General features: G+C 34.2%; 1 protein-coding gene across 1 annotated transcript in view; it reads left to right on the top strand.

The window, feature by feature from the left end:
• Nucleotides 1-4,294: 4,294 nt before the first annotated feature.
• LOC138709585 (D-beta-hydroxybutyrate dehydrogenase, mitochondrial) overlaps nt 4,295-23,514 on the top strand; it is a 43,080-nt gene continuing 23,860 nt past the window's right edge. Inside the window, exon 1 of the mRNA XM_069840468.1 lies at nt 4,295-4,605. Within this exon, the coding sequence (XP_069696569.1) occupies nt 4,411-4,605 (195 nt within the window). The 5' untranslated portion in view covers nt 4,295-4,410. The remainder of the gene's footprint in view (nt 4,606-23,514) is intronic.

Genomic DNA, 23,514 nt, shown 5'->3' with positions numbered 1-23,514 from the left:
ACTCTGCCAGCTAAAATAAATCATTATTATTATTATTATTATTATTATTATTATTATTATTATTATTATTATTATTATTATTATAAATAAATCGCAATGATAAATGTAGTTAGATTTAAATATGCACTCATTACTTCGTATCATTGCAAAGAGCTTTTTCCGCTTATAAAATGTTTCTTTTAGGAAAAAGTCTTAATTTTATGAGCCTGTAGAAGCTCTATGGTAGGTAGGCGTTTCTATGGCAACTGGACATTTCATGAAATAGCCCCATATGTCAAATGCTGTTTTTTTAAACGTGGAATCGTCTATGAGAAAAGACTAAGTTTCACAACAAAAAATTTAGAGAAAAATTTGCTCATGTATTACAACCGTAATTATGACCAAAGCTCGGAACTTGGGGACTGGTGTCGTGTGCATGAGTAAGGTTACAGGTACAACGTACACAAAGCTCACGCTGCAAGTGCTCAGGGACAGTCGTGTGTACTAAGAAAGTGGCCACAACTAATGACAGGAAGACGGACGAAGAAACTGTTATGTCGAACCCAATGACATTCAGAGAGTTAAAGGTAAACGGTCAGTTTGAGGAAATAGAAAATACGTGTTATTTCGAATGGGTATTATAGAAGTTTGAAAATACATTTTGTTTTAAATTTAAGATACAGAATTTCGTGGAGAATTCGGAGGAGATACATTATTTTTTTTCGAATGGAGAGTTTATATTTTGTAAGTTGTGCCACACACAAACTAGAGGCTGGAAACGAAATCCATTGAAAGGCATTGCAGTCCCTCAAATTGTAGAAAAGTCTGTCCATAGCCACGGATCGAAACGTAGAGGGGCTTGCCCTAGCAGTGGCACACTAATTGAAAACTATTTTCCAGAAAAATTTAGGATATACTTATCTTTCTCAGACACGAGATGAACTAGCAACTGCTGAAAATCGAACAGAAAACAGTAACAATGAAAACATTCAGTATTTTAAGTCTGCTACCGAAAAATCTTCGAATGTAGGTAGTCATACACTGTAATAAAATGTACACAGCAGAACAGTAAATTTGATATATTTCTCATGTTTATTTTTATTATATATATGCTATGAAATTACGTGTTTCAACCCACCATAATATTATCAATATGTTGTTGCAGCCAGAAACCACTTTTGTAGCAGACCTGACAGTACCTCCGTGCTGGAAGCGGGAGTTTGTTGACATTGAAGTCCGGTCGCTTAGTCACGTGCAAAGACACAAGTCCCCAAGTTCCGAGCTTTGATTATGACTAATGTGTAAATTGTAAATTCATTTGTAAATTAATGAGTAGCATTGTAATGTTAACACTTACGTATCAGCAGCCATATAGAGCAATTAGACAGATGAATTGATTAATAATTATTCATAAACTGAGACGTAATGAAAATAAAATTTCTAAAACAATAATTCGTTTACTGTTTCTGTCACTGTATGTCGTAATGTTAAATACTCACTAATCCTTTGCATTTTGTAGCAATTTTAGTCTGAGTGGATAGAAACACATTTTAGATGCACAACAATGTGTTTTTAGCTGCATGAAATTGCATTTTTAGGTTCTTAATACAGTATTTTTTGTGTGTTTTGATAAGTTTAGAGCCCAACTTATTTTGATTTTTAATGGTTTAAAAATTCTAGGTCTAGGTATTACAATGAATTGCAGTTTCTTCTCAATCAGGAAACTTCCGACAGAAGTTCGTCAACTCTAGATCGACTTCTAGGCGAAGATATATTGAGGATGACAACAGCGAATGCACAGTAAATGTTTACCAGGAAACTTCTTTTAGTTATTTCTCGACGTTGTATCAACTAGTACGTTATTTAGGATCGATTGAATTAGTGATAGCGAGATGGTATTTGGCGAGATGAGGCCGAGCATTCGCCATAGATTACCTGACATTTGCCTCACCGGTTGCAGAAAACCTCTGAAAACTCCAATCAGTTAATAACATCCTAGTTTATTAATAAATGATCGTAAAGGGCATGCAGAATAGAGCAAGTGGACAGCTTCAAATACTTGCGGTGTACTATAAGCAGTAACATGAGCTGCTGCAGCGAAGTCAAAAGGAGGATAGCAATGGCAAAGGAAGCTTTCAGTAGAAAAAGGAGCATCTTCTGCGGACCTATGGAGAAAGAACTAGGGAAGAGACTAGTGAAGTGCTTTGTGTGGAGGGTGGCATTGTATGGGGCAGAAATATGGACATTACGACGAAGTGAAGAGAAGCGAATAGAAGCATTTGAAATGTGGATATGGAGAAGGATGGAGCATGTGAAGTGGACAGACAGAATAAGAAATGAAACTGTGTTGGAAAGAGTGGATGAAGAAAGAATGATGCTGAAACTGATCAGGAAGAGGAAAAGGAATTGGTTGGGTCACTGGTTGAGAAGAAACTCTCTACTGAAGGATGCACTGGAAGGAATGGTGAACGGGAGAAGAGTTCGGGGTAGAAGAAGATATCAGATGATAGACGACATTAAGATATGTGGGTCATATGAGGAGACAAAAGTAAGGTAGAAAATATGAAAGACTGGAGAATACTGGGTTTGCAGTGAAAGACCTGCCCTTGGGCAGAACACTATGAATGAATGAATCTGAAATACAAATGACGCTTTCTGAAATTAAATTGATTAATCTGAAATACAAATGACGCTTTCTTAAATTAAATTGATTAATCTGAAATACAAATGACGCTTTCTGAAATTAAATTAATTAATCTAAAATACAAATGACGCTTTCTGAAATTAAATTGATTAATATAAAATACAAATGACGCTTTCTGAAATTAAATTGATTAATCTGAAATACAAATTACGCTTTCTGGAATTAAATTGATTAATCTGAAATACAAATGACGCTTTCTGAAATTAAATTGATTAATCTGAAATACAAATGACGCTTTCTGAAATTAAATTGATTAATCTGAAATACAAATGACGCTTTCTGAAATTAAATTGATTAATATAAAATACAAATGACGCTTTCTGAAATTAAATTGATTAATCTGAAATACAAATGACGCTTTCTGAAATGTAATTAATTAATCTAAAATACAAATGACGCTTTCTGAAATTAAGTTGATTAATATAAAATACAAATGACGCTTTCTGAAATTAAATTGATTAATCTGAAATACAAATGACGCTTTCTGAAATTAAATTCATTAATCTAAAATACAAATGACGCTTTCTGAAATTAAATTGATTAATATAAAATACAAATGACGCTTTCTGAAATTAAATTGATTAATCTGAAATACAAATTACGCTTTCTGGAATGAAATTGATTAATCTGAAATATAAACGAAGCTTTCTGAAATTAAATTGATTAATCTGAAATACGAATGACGCTTTCTGAAATTAAATTGATTAATCTGAAATACAAATGACGCTTTCTGAAATTAAATTGATTAATCTGAAATACAAATGACGCTTTCTGAAATTAAATTGATTAATATAAAATACAAATGACGCTTTCTGAAATTAAATTGATTAAGCTAAAATACAAATGACGCTTTCTGAAATTAAATTGATTAATCTGAAATACAAATGACGCTTTCTGAAATGAAATTGATTAATCTAAAATACAAATGACGCTTTCTGAAATTAAATTGATTAAGCTAAAATACAAATGACGCTTTCTGAAATTAAATTGATTAATCTGAAATAGCTTTCTGAAATTCAATTGATTAATCTAAAATACAAATGACGCTTTCTGAAATTAAATTGATTAATCTGAAATAAAAATTACGCTTTCTGGAATTAAATTGATTAATCTGAAATATAAACGAAGCTTTCTGAAAATAAATTGATTAATCTGAAATACGAATGACGCTTTCTGAAATTAAATTACCAGTTCTGAAATACATCTGAAAAGGCGTAAAGCCTACTTTATTTAGCAAAGGATTTGTTAGGTATTAGGCCTACTAAATTAATTGAACATGTAAAAATTTTAGCTGGAGATTAAATGATAAAATGAATGCAAAATTCGATTTAAAAAAAAGTAAGCTGTACTGTCGTAATTAGGAAATAATTCAATCTTTCGTCTCGTTGAAAGGTCAGAAGTTGACGAACAACGACCTCGTTAACCTTGCTGCAAATCAATGCACCTCTTTAAAGACAAAAACGGTCGCGATGTTAGAAGTGTGCAACTAGGTGTCTCTAGCTGTAAGAAGCACGTCCGCAACAGTTGTGTAAATAGTGCAGCGGCGCTTGTGAAGTCATCCCAGTGTTTTTGGCTCAGGAAGCTGTTTTTGAGAATTTGGCGCTTTGCCTGAATTCGCGTGTGTTTGAGTAGGAGGGAGCGGCGACGGCGGCCGTGGTGGTGCAGAAGGAAGTGACTGGTGGAAAAGGGAGTGAACGACGCAACGACATTGAAATTTTAACGAAACGATGGGGAAAAGCGAAGAATTGCCGTGGGACCTGTTTGACCGATGTCTTCTTCCCGTCGTATTTTCTCATGCAGCAGCAGTGATCCTGTCGACGATCCTCAACACCCTGTACATCTCTCAGGTTTCGACGTTCACCCTTTTCCTGTGGTTTGTCATCTCCAGTTTAGGAGCCGTGTTCTTTTATCACAATCTAAAGGTACTGTAAATAATTTCAATTGCAATTATTCAGTGTTGATATATTCGTCTTTACGTAATGACCATTTTTGGTGTTGCCTTGGTAACAAGAAGTGCTGTAAATAATAGTAATAATAATAATAATAATAATAATACATAAGATTTTTTGTATTCGACAGATATTTGAGAAAAAATGGGAGTATAAGGGTACAGTATATCAGTTATTCATAGATTTCAAAAAGGCGTATGACTCTGTTAAGAGAGAAGTTTTATATAATATTCTTATTGAATTTGGTATTCCCAAGAAACTAGTTCGATTAATTAAAATGTGTCTTAGTGAAACTTACAGCAGAGTCCGTATAGGCCAGTTTCTATCTGATGCTTTTCCAATTCACTGTGAGCTAAAGCAAGGAGATGCACTATCACCTTTACTTTTTAACTTCGCTCTGGAATATGCCATTAGGAAAGTTCAGGATAACACAGAGGGTTTGGAATTGAATGGGTTACAGCAGCTTCTTGTCTATGCGGATGACGTGAATATGTTAGGAGAAAATCCACAAACGATTAGGGAAAACACGGAAATTCTACTTGAAGCAAGTAAAACGATACGGTTGGAAGTAAATCCCGAAAAGAGTAAGTATATTATTATGTCTCGTAACCAGAATATTGTACGAAATGGCACTATAAAAATTGGAGATTTATCCTTCGAAGAGGTGGAAAAATTCAAATATCTTGGAGCAACAGTAGCAAATCTAAATGACACTCGGGAGGAAATTAAACACAGAATAAATATGGGAAATGCCTGTTATTATTCGGTTGAGAAGCTTTTGTCGTCTAGTCTGTTGTCAAAAAATCTGGAAGTTAGAATTTATAAAACAGTTACATTACCGGTTGTTCTGTATGGCCGTGAAACTTGGACTCTCACTTTGAGAGAGGAACAGAGATTAAGGATGTTTGAGAATAAGGTGCTTAGGAAAATATTTGGGACTAAGAGGGATGAATTTACAGGAGAATGGAGAAAGTTGCACAACGCAGAGCTGCACGCATTGTATTCTTCACCTGACACAATAAGGAACATTAAATCCAGACGTTTGAGATGGGCAGGGCATGTAGCACGTATGGGCGAATCCAGAAATGCATATAGAGTGTTAGTTGGGAGGCTGCAGGGAAAAAGACCTTTGGAGACGTCGAGACTTAGATGGGAGGATAATATTAAAATGGATTTGAGGGAGGTGGGATATGATGGTAGAGACTGGATTAATCCTGCTCAGGATAGGGACCAATGGCGGGCTTATGTGAGGGCGTCAATGAACCTCTGGGTTCCTTAAAAGCCAGTAAGTAAGTAATAATAGTAATAATAATAATAATAATAATAATAATAATAATAATAATAATGCCTATACTAAGGAAAATATTAATTCTATAGACCAGATATACATTTTCTTAACGTTTCTAGATACGCAGCTTTTGACTTCAAGTATTTATTTACATATATACTTACAGATATTCATTCATAGTTTTCTTTACTGCAAACCCAGCATTCTCCAATTTTTCCTATTTTCTGCGTTCCTCTTTGACTCCGCAGATAGTCTAACCCAAGCCTGCACAAGGTTTGCGCTCTCCGAGCCGGCTCACAGCTCATGAGCGGAATGCAGATATTAGCTGCGTTCTGAATAAGGGTGGACTGGAAGAAGGGGTGATCTCGTATAAAATATACACAAAAGGAAGCACTATTACGAGTGTTTATGAAATGAATTCCCTTTCAGTGTTTGCAAAACTATCTTGGACTATTATTAATTAATAAAGAAATATTTATTTTACAGAAATAATAGAAATTCTACGGCTACTTAAATGTACAATATCATTTTGTTATATTTTTATTTATCGGTACATCAAAACGAGGTTTTATGCTGTTGGCAGCTGAAAGGAACAGTAGCCTACAGATCGTAATGAAACATCAGTTACAGAAGTTCGATGTCTGCCTTTATTAAAGTTGATTATAGAAAACAGTTGCTCACAAATATAAATGTTGAGCCAGACATAGTAATCATTTTCACATCCAGCATGTGTAGTCGTGGATATTATTGCTAATGTTTAGTCTTGTAAAACTCAACCAGGCTAGTAGTATTATTCAAACGATCTTTAGTCCTTAGGTCACATTGAAGATCAATAAGTTCGAGCTGTAAATCGTTAAATCGTTAAATGTTAAATGTTATGTTCCGTCTTTTAGATTCCTCCATACTCTACTGTAGCAGTAGGTAAGCAACGTGAAACAGTTACTGAGAATAGGTCTACACACTGCACTCCACTAGATAGCCGAGTGGTCGTTTCCCTCTCCTCTACCCATAGCAAGTCTATGTCATTCTGATGTATCTTCCTCTCCGCTTCGGCGAGCGGTAAACACGGCTCTCCCGCTCCGAAGGAGAGCGCAAGCTCGTTGAGCGCTGTTTGGGCAGGGTAGGTCTAACCTAAATTATGTAATTTATAATTCGCAATACGCCTGCAAACTTTCTCATCACGTGCGCAGTTTCCAAGACATCTGCATTTTATGATTCTATAAGCTATGTTTCTCAGAAACATCTTCCAGATCTTGAAGTGAATATCGTAATAATATGCACAAAAGAACTGAAGCCTGTATCGAAATCAATGGCCACCATTTTTAAAAATGTGTTTAAATATCCATATTATGATTATTTTTTCAATTTAACTTCATTTTCTATACTGGGTGTTCAGTTCAAAATGTGTCTTGGCTCGCTGTATGCCGTCATGTGGCTAGCTGACGAGCCTAGAGAATTCAATCTTCCTACACTTCCGCAGCTCAGGTGTGTAATCTAAGAGGCAGAGAAGTTGGCTAGCAAGTACGGCGTTCATTCTGAAGAGTACGTGCCGATACGTACGGTAACGCCGGTAGTGGCAGGAATGTGAACTGTTTGGAAATACGTACTGTCGGCATATGGGGAGAGGGTTAAGACGATTACTTACGTATTTGTTGACATTAACTTCGACGGTCAACATGGACACGGAGCATTTGATTTGTGTTGTGGAATGTTACCGTACGCAACCGATGATAACAAATACCCTGCGTACGACTTGCCGGCGCAAAACACAGTTCGAAAGAGGTTATGGTAGCACACAGACCGTACAGACCGCCATCTGTTGCTACGACGTTCAAGTTATACCGTACACGTTCTGAAGTTCAGATTGAAGAACGCCTTAAATAATAGGCAACTTCTCTAACATATAAGCTGAAACTCGCTTCAAATCGGTGACCCAACAACAGTGACGTCATGACACACTTTGAAATGAACACCCAGTAGTGTATGCTAATGTGCTGTAGACAGTATAATATACACTGCATAATGAATACGTCCGCATGGAAAGCTCAGTTCGTGAGTAAAAACAGTCATTGTTAATACTACACTGTATTTTTATTAAGCAAAAACCTAATGAAAATGATCAAACTCAACATCGCGATATTTCCTAGTTTACGTAAATGGATGAACTACTTTCCTTCCCTCCTATACCTAGTAAAGTGATTTGTTTGTATTTTACGCCAGTATCATCGAACTCCAGTCGTGGAAGAGGGTAGCAAACGGTGTTTCCGGTTCTCAATCATAGATCCAAAAGTATAGCCAGGTTAATATTAGAAATGTTAGTAAAAATAAAATGATGTCCCTGTATAATAATGAAAATTGGTATGTATAAAACACTGTCCTTCTGCTATATGAAAAAAAAAATAGTTTTACGATTTAGAATTTTTTTTTTTTTTTTTCAAAATTCAAAATGGTGACAGTTTACTTTGCAGTGATGAAGCGTTTCCCTCATAATTCATAAACTTGTTAACTTTTTCATGTTCTCTCTCTTTTAATTTATTGCTCAAACTCATGTTTACAATATCATGCTCTTTCAACTACATTTCTTAATAAATAATATTTTTTTTATGTTAGAATAAAATACTGATATTAGACCATTTTTTAATGAATTTATTTTTTATCAGACAATCTATTAAAGGTAGAGAAGTGACCTTGCATCATATTGTAGATATGACATGCATAAATACACATAAAAAATTTCATCGCAGAATGTTGGATAGTTTTTTAGTTATGTGGGAAACGCTTCATCACTGCACAGTGAACTGAATTTTGAAAAAAAAAATGTAAATAATTGTTTTTAAATAGTAAAAATATTTTTTTCCTATAACAGAAGGACAGTGTTTTACACTTTTTATTATAGTACAAGATATAGTAATGGAGGAAAAAAATGTTGAATATTTCCAAAATTTTACTGTTGTAAGCTTTACCTAACCCCTTAAAGTCAAGTATTTGCCACTGCAAAAAAATAAGAAATGGATTATTTACATGATTAAACAAATTATCAAAATAACTCATCCATGATCGTTACGAAAATGTAGTAAAAATATAAGTTCTATTTTGCTTAGTTGAATTGTAATTATCTTCTAGAGTAATTCTTCAATTTAAACCTTCTCTAAATAATAATTTTAGAGCTTAATGATATATAAACTAATAATTTTGAAAATTAACATAAACCTGTCCATCAGAACAAAAATGGTAGATTGTACTTCTCGATGAAAGCTTCTTTTTCCTGTGGACTGAGGTGTATGGGAGGAGAACAGAAACTCTTGAAAAGCTGAAGGTTTATACTGAGGACGCCTTCGAGTTTTCAGACAGGAATACTGAGCGTTGTCTTCGTGCGTGTCACGAGTGTTCCACACAGACTACAACTATGTGTTAATTCAAGAAAAACAATTTGAACAAAAAGAAGTTGAAATAATTTAAGTAATAAGTATAATGTAAAGTGTAAAGTGATTTTTGCGCCACCCTGTATAATGTTGACATCTCTTTTCCTCCCGTCATGTTTATAGTCTACAGTACTTTTGTAGAGTCTTTGGCAGTGTCGTGTTCCAAGAGGACAAATAAAAATGAACTCAGTTACGTAATAATGCCGACTGTCCTAAAGTAAACAGTGTTCTGAAGTATACAGCTGATTGTATTATAAAATATATTTCTGATTTTAATACACAAGACTCTAACTGTAAGAGGTTGTATATTAGTTAGATCTAAACCGCAAAATCTGTTGAAATGTTAAATAATATCTTTCGTTCATTTCCAACATTTGTAGTCTATTTATTCGACAGCTGTAACATCGATTAAGCATATTAGTATTTTTCTACTAATTTAGTGTTGTAACGCATTCTTTTCCACCGCTATGGTTCAGTAGACAGCGCATGCACAGTTTTGACATGAGTTCTAATCACACTTAGGACATGGATGTATGTTAACTGACGTCCTGTGTTGTCTTGGACTCGATGTCGTTTTGACCTCATCTCATGGGATTCCCGCCATTTGTGTGTAGGTCTAGCAGCTTGAAGTAAACTGCGGCTCACAAGGGCTAAAGAGTCAATGATACATTAATGAGCAAGTTACATATTTTGTGTTCATACCTATCTGTAACTAATAATGTATTGCATTGGACAAAGCCTGGACAACACGCGAGTGTCCCCTTGTTTCGCATAAGAAGTGTCTGTTTAATTTCGTAACTCAAATATTCAAAGTGTAAAACTCAGGTCTCTGCCTCAAGCAAAAAGAGATTCATTCTCATAGCGTCCATTGCAAACTATGAAAATCTCATAGCGTCCAATTAGTTCACAAAAACATAATCGGTAAATATTTTATAGCTGTTTCATGTCACGGACGTTATAGATGAGATAATGTCCTTCATCTTTATAGTTTCAAAACAACTGTGACATAATCTAAGTCAAAATATTTACTTGAACTGTAAGATTGCTAATTGTTGTTAACCGAAAATAAAATTCAGAAAGAATGTAGTACAGAGTAAAAAGTTCCTTTGATCCTAGATCTCTGGAATTAACAGTGCAGGATCTCAAAATATTTCTTCAACAATAGCTCTTTGAAAAACGTACATTAACAACTATCCCTCTATAAGTAAGTGCTGCAAACTTTAGAGAAACAAAAGGTATCCATTATCTAGTCAAGACCACTTAGATTCAATGTCCATAAAACTTGTAAAATATTTTTATTTTGAAAATAAAATATAATATTTAAATTTAGAGCCTTATCTATGTCTCACACTAGAAATAAACAAATATTTCTGAAAAAGACTTTTTCATTGGAATTCCCAGTTTGCCTTGAATGGCTGCATAGTCATTTTCAGGAAAGGTTAGAATTAATTAGGACAGCAACCACGTTGTAACATGCCAAGGAACGAAGCGCCTGTAACCGTTCTTCCGAGGAAAAGCAATGGACCGTATAGTACTTTAGACAGAGCTATATTTTACGTGCGTAACAATGTTACGTTAGCGAGGGCGGGCATAATAAATCATTGTGTTGCAGTGTATTGTGGTGAATGACGGAAATAACCTCGGAAAAAAAGAAACAGAACTACAATCATTCATGCAGTTTTTCACTGTCCCTTAAGTGGGCATGATGCTTATTCATATTCCCACTAAAGTTAAAAATACCGGTACCTAATCATTACCAACACGAATATTGTTCCGTTGTGCTGAATATGATATTGAAAATGTGTATGGAAATTTTTAATTCTTAATTAAAACGCCGATGATTTTACATATCTTATTTGGTTTTTAAGCGAAATATTTTTAAGTGTTCCATATTATGGTACTCTAAATTTCTAAATTACACTGAAAATTTGTGTGAATTTATTCAAGTCATGAAACTAGCCTATGGGTAGCCTATTGTACAGGGACATCATTTTATTTTTACTAACATTTTTAATATTAACCTGTCTATACCTTTAGAGAACCGGAAACACCGCTTGCTCCCTCCTCCAAGACTGGAGTTCGATGATACTGGCGTAAAACACAAATCACTCTACTAGGTATAGGATGGAAGAAAAGTAGTTCATCCATTTACGTAAACTAGGAAATATCGCGATTTTGAGTTTGATAATTTTCATTAGGTTTTTCTTTAATCAAAGTACAGTACTGTATTAACAATAAGTGTTTTTACTCACGAAGTGAGTTATCCATGCGAACGTATTCATTATGCAGTGTATATTATACTGCCTACAGCACATTAGCGTACAATATAGAGAAAGAAGTTAAATTGAAAAATAATCATAATATGAATATTTAAACACAATTTTGAAAATGGTGGCCGTTCATTTCGATACAGGCTTCAGTTCTTTTGTGCATATTATCGCACTATAGACTATTGCATCTAATTCCAATTGCCAGTTTCGTCCTTCGTACTAGTAACTCATGTTGAAATAATTCTGTACCTACTCTACGTACTGTGAATTCAATCTTCACTTCTGCCCAACCCGAAAATATAAAATTACTCAGACATGCTATCTACTGTCCGTCCAAGTGGTTATGCCGCAGGATTGTAGAAAGGGAGGAAATCACGTGACAGTTAATTACTTAACGAGGCCCTTTTATATAAGTTAAATTAAACAGCTGTATAATATTACGTAAACGTCCAATTCCTAAGAGAAATTAATGTTTTCAGAAAAGAGCTAAGACAGCCCAGCTTTTACAGAGGGGCGAGCAGAAGCAGGTGGGGGAAATCGGGATGCGACGTAGGCAAACGGACAGTACCTGTGCGAAAATATGGTTCAATATTGAAAGCTCTTTCGTCCCTGGAAAACGCGAACATATTTCTGGAACGTACTATACTCAGTAACTCAGTACTGCTTACTATCTGCGGTCTTGGTTCTGTGTGGAGTTGGAACTTCCTTAGTAGAAGGAGTGGGAGTGAAGTACATTCAAAAACTCAGGTACAATAAAAATTGAAGTAAAAATAAAATGATGTCCCTGTATAAGCTCGTATGGCATTTATACAAAATTACTTCTAAGATACCTAATGTGTAGCAATATTGATTTACGTTAAGAAATTGAAGTACATGTGAAACATCCAGAAAATAATATAGTGGTACTAGTACTGGTAGTGGTGGTGGTGGTGGTGGTGGTGGTGGTGGTAGCAGTAACAGCAGCTGCTGCTGCTTTATTTTGCCTTGCAGAGTTAAGGCCAAAAGGCCTTCTCTTCCTTTCAACCAGGTTATAAAAAATATAGTACGAGGAAAAGTAGGCTACATTAAATTAATAGTTTATTTCAAAACAATTATAAGTTACACAAAATTACATAAAGACAATAGAAACAAGTTAACTAAATAACTGAGGAGTGTGGTCCCAAAACTCGCTCAGTCCATTTAGCCATTGTATGATTTGTACATATACCTATGTGATTATGTTTGAGATCTCTGTCATTATATTTTAAGCTTGTTTTCTTCCAAAACAACGCCAATCCTTGTCTACAAGTTTGTGATATTGCGCATGTCACTTGAAAACTCGCTCAGTCCGTAGACTGGTGGATAAAAAACTAGCCCGGCCCTTTCATATAATACTGGACTGAACACACCGTCATGAGGCAAAGTTAATAGTGTTGAGAGAATTTAATTGCATGTTCTGTAACCAAGAAGTGAACCGCGATTTCTCAAAGAAAATAATTTTTATCGTTGAGGCTCACTTCCAACTGCATGGATACGTAAACAAACAATTGTCGTATTCGGAGCACAGAGAACTCTCGAGTGATTCATAAGAAACCGTTGCATGCACCAGCCACTGTTTAGTTCAGATTTTGAGCTGGTGGTGTAATTGGGCCTTACTTGTTCGAAGATGAGGTCGGAAAATTCAGTATTGCCAATTCGATTCTTAGAAACTACAGGGACATCATTTTATTTTTACTAACATTTTTAATATTAACATGGCTATACCTTTAGAGAACCGGAAACACCGTTCGCTATCCTCTTCCATGGCTGGAGTTTGATGATACTGGCGTAAAATGCAAACAAATCACTTTACTAGGTATAGGAGGGAAGAAAAGTACTTCATCCATTTACGTAAACTAGGAAATATCGCGATTTTAAGTTCGATAATTTTCATTAGGTTTTTGTTTAATCAAAATACAGTACAGTATTAACAATGAGTGTTTTTACTCACGAACTGAGTTATCCATGCGAACGTATTCATTATGCAGTGTATATTATACTGTCTACAGAACATTAGCGTACAATTTAGAGAATGAAGTTGAGTTGGAAAATAATCATAATATGGATATTTAAACACATATTTGAAAATGGTGGCCGTTCATTTCGATAAAGGCTTCAGTTCTTTTGTGCATATTATCGCACTATAGACTATTGCATCTAATTTCAATTGCCAGTTTCGTCCTTCGTACTAGTAACTCATGTTGAAATAATTCTGTACCTACTCTATAAAAGAGTACCTTACGTACTGTAAATTCAATCTTCACTTCTGCCCGACCCGTACAGACAAAATTACTCAGACATGCCATCTATTGTCCGTCCAAGTGATTATGCCGCAGGATCGTAGAAAGGGGGGAAATTACGTGACAGTTAATTACTTAACGAGGCCCTTTTATTTAAGTTATTTGAAACGGTTGTATAATATTACGTAAACGTCCAATTCCTAACAGAAATTAATATTTTCAGAAAAGAGCTAAGAGAGCCCAGCTTTTACAGAGGGGCGTGCAGAAGCAGGTGGGGGAAATCGGGATGCAACGTAGGCAAACGGACAGCACCTGTGCGAAAATATGATTCAATATTGAAAGCTCTTTCGTCACTGGAAAACGCGAACATATTTCTGGAACGTACTATACTCACTAACTCAGTGCTCTTTACTATATGCGGTCTTGGATCTGTGTGTGTTGGAACTTCATTAGTAGAAGGGGTGGGAGTGAAGTACATTCAAAAACTCAGGTACAATAAAAATTGAAGTAAAAATAAAATTATGTCCCTGTACTATCAAACAGTGCAGAAACCGCTAAATTGCTATTGTCAATGTAAAGTAATGTTATTTCTCCGCTGTAAGTGCTAAAAATACCCTCTAAATCCCTCTCGGTGTGTGTGTTTGTGTTTGTGTGACTAATTATTAAAGTTTACAATATTAGGCGTTTGGCAACGTTTCTGGATGGGGAGGAGGGAGTTTACAAGTACACAGTACAACTCAAGCGGATACAGACATACCGGTACAAAACAGACGTTCTGTTCTAATGCAGGGGCGGCCCGTTGTTTACATAAAACGAACAGCAAATAGCCTACAAACTTTCAATCTCATTAATAGAACTTTATGGTAAATTTCCATTTTATTTAACAATATTGGGAATATAGATCCATTTTATTTATTGCAGCCTAGTCTAAAAAATAAAGAGTAATGGTTTACTGCATAAAATCACACGAACTTTTTTAAAAAAATGCAACATTTTAATCTCCCCCGCTTCCATAAAGAAGCAGTATCATTTTTAAAGAAATTTCGGTTTGTGTGTTTTTCGAAACGGGGTAAGAGACTTCTACTTTCTAATAATCGTTGAGAAACTGCTACAAAAGTTCGCCGATTAGGTAACCTTCATTGCGGAAAATATTGACGTCACATCATCTTGCTTCACTTGAATTACGACGACTTTCTCCATAAATTAATAACACATGATATTCCTAAACTGTGAATGACATTGTAAGTTGTTTATCGAGTACCTGGTACCGAACTCTCATCCGCTCGGCAGTAGGCCTATGGACAGGGAGCTTGAAAGGTTCATTCACAATGAAAGTTAAACATAACCGTAACATAAACACAGACGTTTGCGCCCAGCTACCAAATGGGATCTTTCACAATGATTCACATAAGCATTGACATAAACATTACCGTAAGATGTTAACATAAAAGTTTGCAAACTCCAAACTTTCATGCTTATGCTTACGTGATTTGCAAACAGAACACAATCGTGGAGCGCTGAAGTATACGACAGAATATGAGGAAATGGCGTCGTTGTTATGTTTCCATGGTTACCAAGTATGTTTGCTGTTATGTTTATGTTCCCATCGTGAATGATGGTATGACTTCTTGATTTTATCGTAACGTTTATATGCTTATGCCACGTCTCTTACGCCAGAATGTTAACAAATTTAAGCATGCAATTTTATTTGAAAGAAGCCACGTATGTCAAATATCTGAGTATCATTATTGATCAGAATTTAAAATGGCCTCATCACATTACTTATCTTTGTAAGAGGCTTCGTAAAACAATTTATAAATTCGTTAATCTTCGATGCTGCTTACCTATTAGAGTTCTACGAAATGTTTATTTGGCCATTATTCAGTCTATCATTCAATATGGTATAATTGTTTGGGGTGGAAGTACAAAAATTAATCTTAGTCCGTTAAATTTACTACAAAAACGAATAATTAAAATTTGTTTGAAGAAACGTTTCGATTATCCAACTAAATTAATTTATTCTGAATTTAATGTATTTAATATTGAACAAATTTATAAGTATACGCTGTTAAAATTTTATCATAAAAATCGTAATAAGTTTGTATTACAGACACACAATTATGACACAAGACGAAATATTAATTCAACATCAGTAGAACCTAAATGTCTCATATCTGCTGGTCTAAAGCATAGCATAAATTTTGGCCCTCGGTTGTACAATGCTTTAACCCACTAACATATAACAAGAAAATTAGAAACGTGTTAATATCTTTAATTTGATTAAATAAATTTATAGCCTATGTGTATGAATTAATCAACCTATATTATATTTGTATTCTATAATTTTGAAATATATATTAGTCCTACTTTTCACGTGCGATATTATTCTTCTCTAGTGTTAATATTATATTATATAATTCCATTGCTGCTGTAATTATATTTTAGTTCGTATTTTATTTTACTTATTTATTTTTATTATTATTATTATTATTTATTTTATTTTAATAATATATCTGAACTGCGACCGACCACGAGCGCTGCTCATTCGGTCTCAAATTTTGTTAATACTACTGTATCTTTTTTTTTATATTACTTGTATTATTTTATTTCTATTTCTCTTGTTTGTTTGTAATTATATTCTTTATTCTGTATATTTAAATTTAAATAAATAAATAAATAAATATTTAATTTCATGAAAACGTAATAGAACACACAAATATATATTTAAACTAATATTAACTCTTTGCTAGATATACTTACTGATGTAATTGTTTTCGTAATTTTACTAACGATATAAGCAATATAACGCCAATAAAATAAGAGAAGAAATATTTTTTTCTGGGAAAACTATCAAGTTTTGACCCTATGTTTTAGGGACATTTTTTGAACCTATAGACCGTACCCGACGACTGTGAAAAGGACGGCACTTGTATCCCTTACACTCTGTATAAAAATAAATGTTCTCTTTCATACAAACATTCGACATATGATACAGGTGTAGATACTATATTACAGCTCATGTATGCTCTTTACTAAACTCTGCCATCTGTCTCTATCGCCTGTATCTTCATCTGTCATCCCGAATTATTTATAAATTCTACGCATATTTCAAAATAGAGTAGGTTCCTGTCCTATTTATACTTGATGTATCATATCACGCCCTTGTAGGCCTACTCATAGCAGACATTAAATGCTATAGCTACAGACTGTGCATAAATGTGTATAAACATCCGCCAAAACACTGAATATTTTGTTTATCTGAATAAAATAATATAAGTTATGAATAAAATTATTTTTTGATAAAACACTAATGACAAAAACATGCAATGTAGCAAAGCTTGCTAAATGTTCTTTTAATTCCTAACTGAACATATGATACTTGTCCTCTTGAGTAGTTGAACGGTGACAAATGTAGTGTTATACAGAGATATCATTTTATTTTTACTAACATTTTTAATATTAACCTGGCTATACCTTTGGATTAATGATTGAGACCCGGAAACACCGTTTGCTACCTCCTTTCACGACTGGAGTTCGATGATACTGGCGTAAAATACAAACAGATCACTTTACTAGGTATAGGAGGGAAGAAAAGTAGTTCACCCATTTACGTAAACTAGGAAATATCGCGATTTTGAGTGTGATAATTTTCATTAGGTTTTATTTAATCAAAATACAGTACAGTATTAACAGTAAGTGTTTTTACTCACGAACTGAGTTATCCATGCGAACGTATTCATTATGCTGTGTATATTATACTGTCTACAGCACATTAGCGTACGATATAGAGAATGAAGTTAAAATGAAAAATAATCATAATATGGATATTTAAACACATATTGAAAATAGTGGCCGTTCATTTCGATACAGGCTTCAGTTCTTTTGTGCATATTATCGCACTATAGACTATTGCATCTAATCCCAATTACCTGATTCGTCCTTCATACTTAGTAACTCATGTTGAAATAATTCTGTACCTACTCTATAAAAGAGTACCTTACGTACTGTAAATTCAGTCTTCACTTCTGCCCGACCCGCACAGATAAAATTAATCAGACATGCTATCTACTGTCCGTCCAAGTGATTATGTCGCAGGATCGTAGAAAGGGAGGAATCACGTGACAGTTAATTACTTAACGAGGTCCTTTTATTTAAGTTATTTTAAACAGTTGCATAATATTACGTAGACGTCCAATTAATTCCTAACAGAAATTAATGTTTTCAGAAAATAGCTAAGAAAGCCCAGCTACTAGTCTTTACAGTGGAGCGAGCAGAAGCAGGTGGGGGGGAAATCGGGATGCGACGTAGGCAAACGGACGACAGTACTTGTGCGAAAATATGATTCAATATTGGAAGTTTTCGTCACTGGAAAACGCGAACATATTTCTGAAACGTACTATAATCACTAACTCAGTACTGCGACCTTGTTTCTGTGTGGACAGCTGGGTTGGAACTTCGTTAGTAGAAGGGGTGGGAGTGAAGTACATTCAAAAACTCAGGTACAATAAAAGTTGAAGTAAAAATAAAATGATGTCCCTGTACTTCAAAGAGGGACTCTGCTTCCAACGTTAAACTGTCAATTGTAATGTCTCCTCCATCTAGGAAATGCTTACGCACTTACACAGAAAAGAAAAGTTTTTATATAGATATAGTACAGGTAGAATTTTATTCTATTTCTGGAATGTTAATTTTATAAAGTGTTTCATATAGAAAATGTTGTTGTCTGTTGTTTAGTCAATGCTCGAAGAGAGGTATGAACCTCATAAGTGACACCAATAAGGCATCACTCATGAGGCAACTAAGCCAAAAGACATGGGTTAGTGTGGCCAGTTTCTTTCCCCTCTAAGAAACTTTAAGCCTTAATATTTCTGTTGAGGTTTCCGATTTGTAATAGGCCCATAATTTTGCAGATATATTATTAATTTGTTATACGATATTGAAGTACTGGTATATATTTTTGGTCTATTATCACAACGACAAGAATTAAGTCAATTTGACAAAGTAGTTCATATAAATATAATTAACTCTAATTTTCTTGTCTTAAGGTCTCTATTAGTCAGTCAAACTTTTACGGAACCACCTATATGGACTCTAATTCAGTGTACTGAAAAAACTGACGCACCATTATCATTTTTCTTTCTCTTATTAGCTTTCATTGCTTCTTTACTTGTAACTTTTTTTTATTCTGTAAACTACCATTGTTTGTTTGTTTGTTTGTATACTTGTTTACTTTTTTCTTACTCTGTTATCTTTCATCATCTATGCTTTGTCTAATTGCAGGCTGTAATTTGGGGAAGCTCTAGTAAATAAATAAAATAAATAGGCCTAATAAAATTGATCTATATCGTTTCATTTATAATTTCACCTTGTATAAAAAATAAAATTATGAAAAAATGTTTATAGCCGATTTCGAGTAAATCGCAACCATTAACTTTTTGATAAAGTTGATTACATTTTTAAGTTAAATTGGCATGTAGATACTGGATATGAACAAAGTTTGTCTAATAGTTAAAGATAAATCATAAAAGCCTACACAGAGGAAAGGACAGATAGATGGCGTAATGTAAGCTAGTTTACCTGATATCGTAGTTGCTGAAAACATGTAGACTAATCTCGCAAATTTTCAGAAATTCTTATTTTGCTGCATCACAACACTTTTTCTTTATATTTCGTATAGTTAGAACGTAAAAAATCCTATATTATGTTCGGGTTGAAATTTTCTAAAACATTCTAATACATCAATTTCAATAATTTCATTATTATTACATGTCATATTATTATAATATAATTTAATAGGAATATATCAGTTTTAAGAGGAAACCCATGTCCGAAAATTTATGGTATGGACGCCGTTATGCGTATTTCCCACTGAACTGCTCTATTGGGTCCGATTTCCACTTCTGTTTTACACGTTCAGTACCCGGTGTACTTGGTGTCTCATTAATTCTCTGTGTCATTTCCTCAATTAATTTGAGGGCTTCCGGCATCTCTTGCTCTGACTTTTCTAACCGTGTAATAGCTTCAAACACAGTTTCAAAATGGGTTTTATGAAAACCAAATTATTCGTCAGAATCTTCAAATCCAGAGCGTTTTTCTTTGCGTACTGTATTTGTTGGCATTCATTCTACAATACCCCCACTGTACGCTTTACCACTACTGGGTGTTCATTTCAAAGTGTGACATGACGTCACTTTTATTGGGTCACCGATTTGAAGCGAGTTTCATCTTATATGTTAGAGAAGTTGCCTATTATTTAAGGCGTTCTTCGATCTGAACTTGAGAACGTGTACGGTATAACTTGAACGTCGTAGCAACAGATGGCGGTCTGTACGGTCTGTGTGCTACCATAACCTCTTTCGAACTGTGTTTTGCGCCGGCAAGTCGTACGCAGGGTATTTGTTATCATCGGTTGCGTACGGTAACATTCCATAACACAAATCAAATGCTCCGTGTCCATGTTGACCGTCGAAGTTAATGTCAACAAATACGTAAGTAATCGTCTTAACCCTCTCCCCATATCCCGACAGTACGTATTTCCAAACAGTTCACATTCCTGCCACTACCGGCGTTACGTACTCTTCAGAATGAACGCCGTACTTGCTAGGCAACTTCTCCGCCTCATAGGTTATACACCTCTGCGGAAGTGTAGGAAGATTGAATTCTCTAGGCTCATCGGCTAGCCACATGACGGCATACAGCGAGCCATGACACACTTTGAACTGAACACCCAGTATACTCAGTACGTCCGAAGTCTCGAAGCTTGGGATAATAGTAAGGCATATATGGGTGAATATTCTGAAATGGGCAAATATGAATAACAAAACTGGAAAAAATATATTATATTAAATTGTGTACTTTTTTCTCACATTGGTTACATTTGCTTCTATTATTGAAGATTCTGGTATCAGTTGAGCTTAAAAAAATTTTTATGTGAGATTTTCTAATTAAAAAAAACCAAGGGATTGTTGTTATCTTTCCCTTACAGCCCATTGTTTAAGGTATCTTCTAAACTTCTGTACTTCAGATTTCACTTGTCTTCGAACATTTCTTTTTTCACGATCAGTCATATCTGCTATGTTCTTTCTTTATTTTTTTTATATTCTTTGCCATAGTCCCTTTTTTTCTGCAACTCCTCTTCAGTCATATTTGCCCTCTGCCTACGTATCTTCTCCCTTCCATATTTCCTACTTTCAATCAGACTTTTTTTCTTTCCTATAAACAATCACATGAAATAATATTCGAAGTTACTTTATCCACCAGTACTTAATAATTGTATGTTAAATGAAACCTCGGTCCCACAATAAAGGGACCGACGTTACAGGGACCGTTACAAATTAGTATAATTTCCGCAATACTTCTGACAAAATAAATCGTTAAAAATATCATGGAGGTTAGATTTTTAGTCGACAAACATTGTAATGTTTTGCATATACTACGAAAGTTTAATATATACAAACTATATTTAATGCCACCTGGGACCGGTGTTACCAATAGAAAACATAACATTCAGTCATCAGTGATGATTTTTGTATTATTGAATAAAATAAATTACGACAATGGACGAAAAGTTTTTTAACTGGCACCATGTTGACCTCTCATCACTACCAATCGTTAAAATTTACCACATGAAGCAAAATTGTCTTTTGTGTAGCTCTTTTATTTCGAGGGACTGGCGTTACGAAATTTTTGGGAACAAACTTTACGTTAAAGTTGTGTCCTTTCAGAATTAAACAAACAACAATTCCTGTCTTTCATAAGTATTTTAACTATTTATTTTTATAATCTTGGTCGAGGAAATAAAATCAAATCGAAACATTCCGAGAAAAACTTAGTAAAACAGAGTAAAATGTAGTTGGGGACATACGGACCGTAGTTACATTTAGACGTTTGGACGTTATTTTTTAATTATAAATTTTAAAATTAATCCTTTTATGCTTTGTTTCCAACTAAAACATGTGAGAGTTAATTAAACGCAAAAGTAATCAGTTAACATTTTCAAGAAACTCCTTAAATCAGCCGGGACATACATTTATCCATTTCAGAATATTCACCCATATTCAATTATATTTCCTTTGTAAAAGGACTTCAAGCTAGCTCCGTGTCCTAATAGTTATGCCACACATTAGCCATCAGTGTAAGGTGGATGGACGAACTGCGCCTAATAACTTTCCTGCCCATGCGCAGTCTACGCCCCACAGCGCAGGAAATTATCTAAGAAATGAGACTTATAGGTTAAATTGCAACCTTTTACAGAGGGTGCCAATAACTGTCATATTTGATCCTAAATATTTAACAAGACATTGTTGCATTAATTGTGAAATAAAATATTATTTGATATTACCATTGCATTCGTCAATCTTTACTCTATTTATGAGAGTTTTTCTAAGTTCCAGTAAAGAGTATTTTCATAGAAATTTAAGATTTCCTCATCCAATGTCCTTAAGGTGCCAATAACTGGGTGGTTGCTAGATAAATTATATTATTATGGAATTAAAGGTGTTGCACACCAATGGTTTCACTCATATCTCATAGATAGGAAACAGAAAGTTGAAATCAATACAACTATGAAATCTGCATCGACATGGGAAACTATTAGTAATGGAATTCCTCAAGGATCACTATTAGGTCCCCTACTTTTTCTAGTGTTTATAAATGATCTTGCCCCCCTAATAAAAGATGTAGGTCATCCCATATTATTTGCAGATGACACAAGTATAGTAATTACAGCCAATAACTCCAACACATTCCAATCTTCAACAGAGGAAATTCTCTTCAAAATATGTGACTGGTTCTCAGTCAATAAATTAGTATTAAATTGTAACAAAATTAACATAATTCAATTTAAATCCTGTCCAAATTCAACGTCGCAAATTTCTAGCGCAATAATTAATAATAGATCACTATTAGAAATAACAACAACCAAATTCCTTGGCTTAAAAATCGATAATGTGTTAAATTGGAAAAATCATATTAAAGAAATTACCCCCAAACTAAATTCAGCTTGTTTTGCTATTAGATCTATGGAAAAGATAGTAAATATCAATACCTTAAAAACAATATACTTCGCATACTTCCACTCGGTAATGAGTTTTGGAATAATATTCTGGGGAAATTCCACAGATAGTAACAATATATTTCTATTACAAAAAAAGAATAATTAGGATAATAGTAGGTGTCAAATCTAGGGAATCGTATAGGACTATTTTCAAAAAACTATAAATAATGCCCATGGCTTGTCAGTATATCTTTTCATTAATAATCTTCCTAGTATGTAATCGTGAAAACTTTGTAACTAATTCAACAGTTCATAGCATAAATACATGTCAAAAATGACTTTCATACTCCATCGGCAAGTCTATCGTGCTATCAAAAAGGAGTGCGTTTATGGCAGTAAACATTTTTAATAGCCTCCCTATCGATATAAAAAATGAAACTCAAAACATAAAATTATTTAGGGCCAAATTAAAGAAGTACCTAATTTCTCACGCCTTCTATTCTGTAGGTGAATTCATGACATTCAATAACACTTCATGAAATTGATACTAAAACTATGTGTTGTACTAGTAGACTATATTGTAAATCTCGTCTGTATATATTTCATCTAGACTGTGACTATAAATTAAGATTTTATAATAGTATTAAGT

Source organism: Periplaneta americana, chromosome 11, assembly GCF_040183065.1.
Source record: "Periplaneta americana isolate PAMFEO1 chromosome 11, P.americana_PAMFEO1_priV1, whole genome shotgun sequence".
In the NCBI taxonomy this organism is placed as follows: Eukaryota; Metazoa; Arthropoda; class Insecta; order Blattodea; family Blattidae; genus Periplaneta; species Periplaneta americana.
The sequence above is the reverse complement of the archived record's forward strand: the minus strand, read 5'-3'. Positions and strand labels throughout refer to the sequence as shown.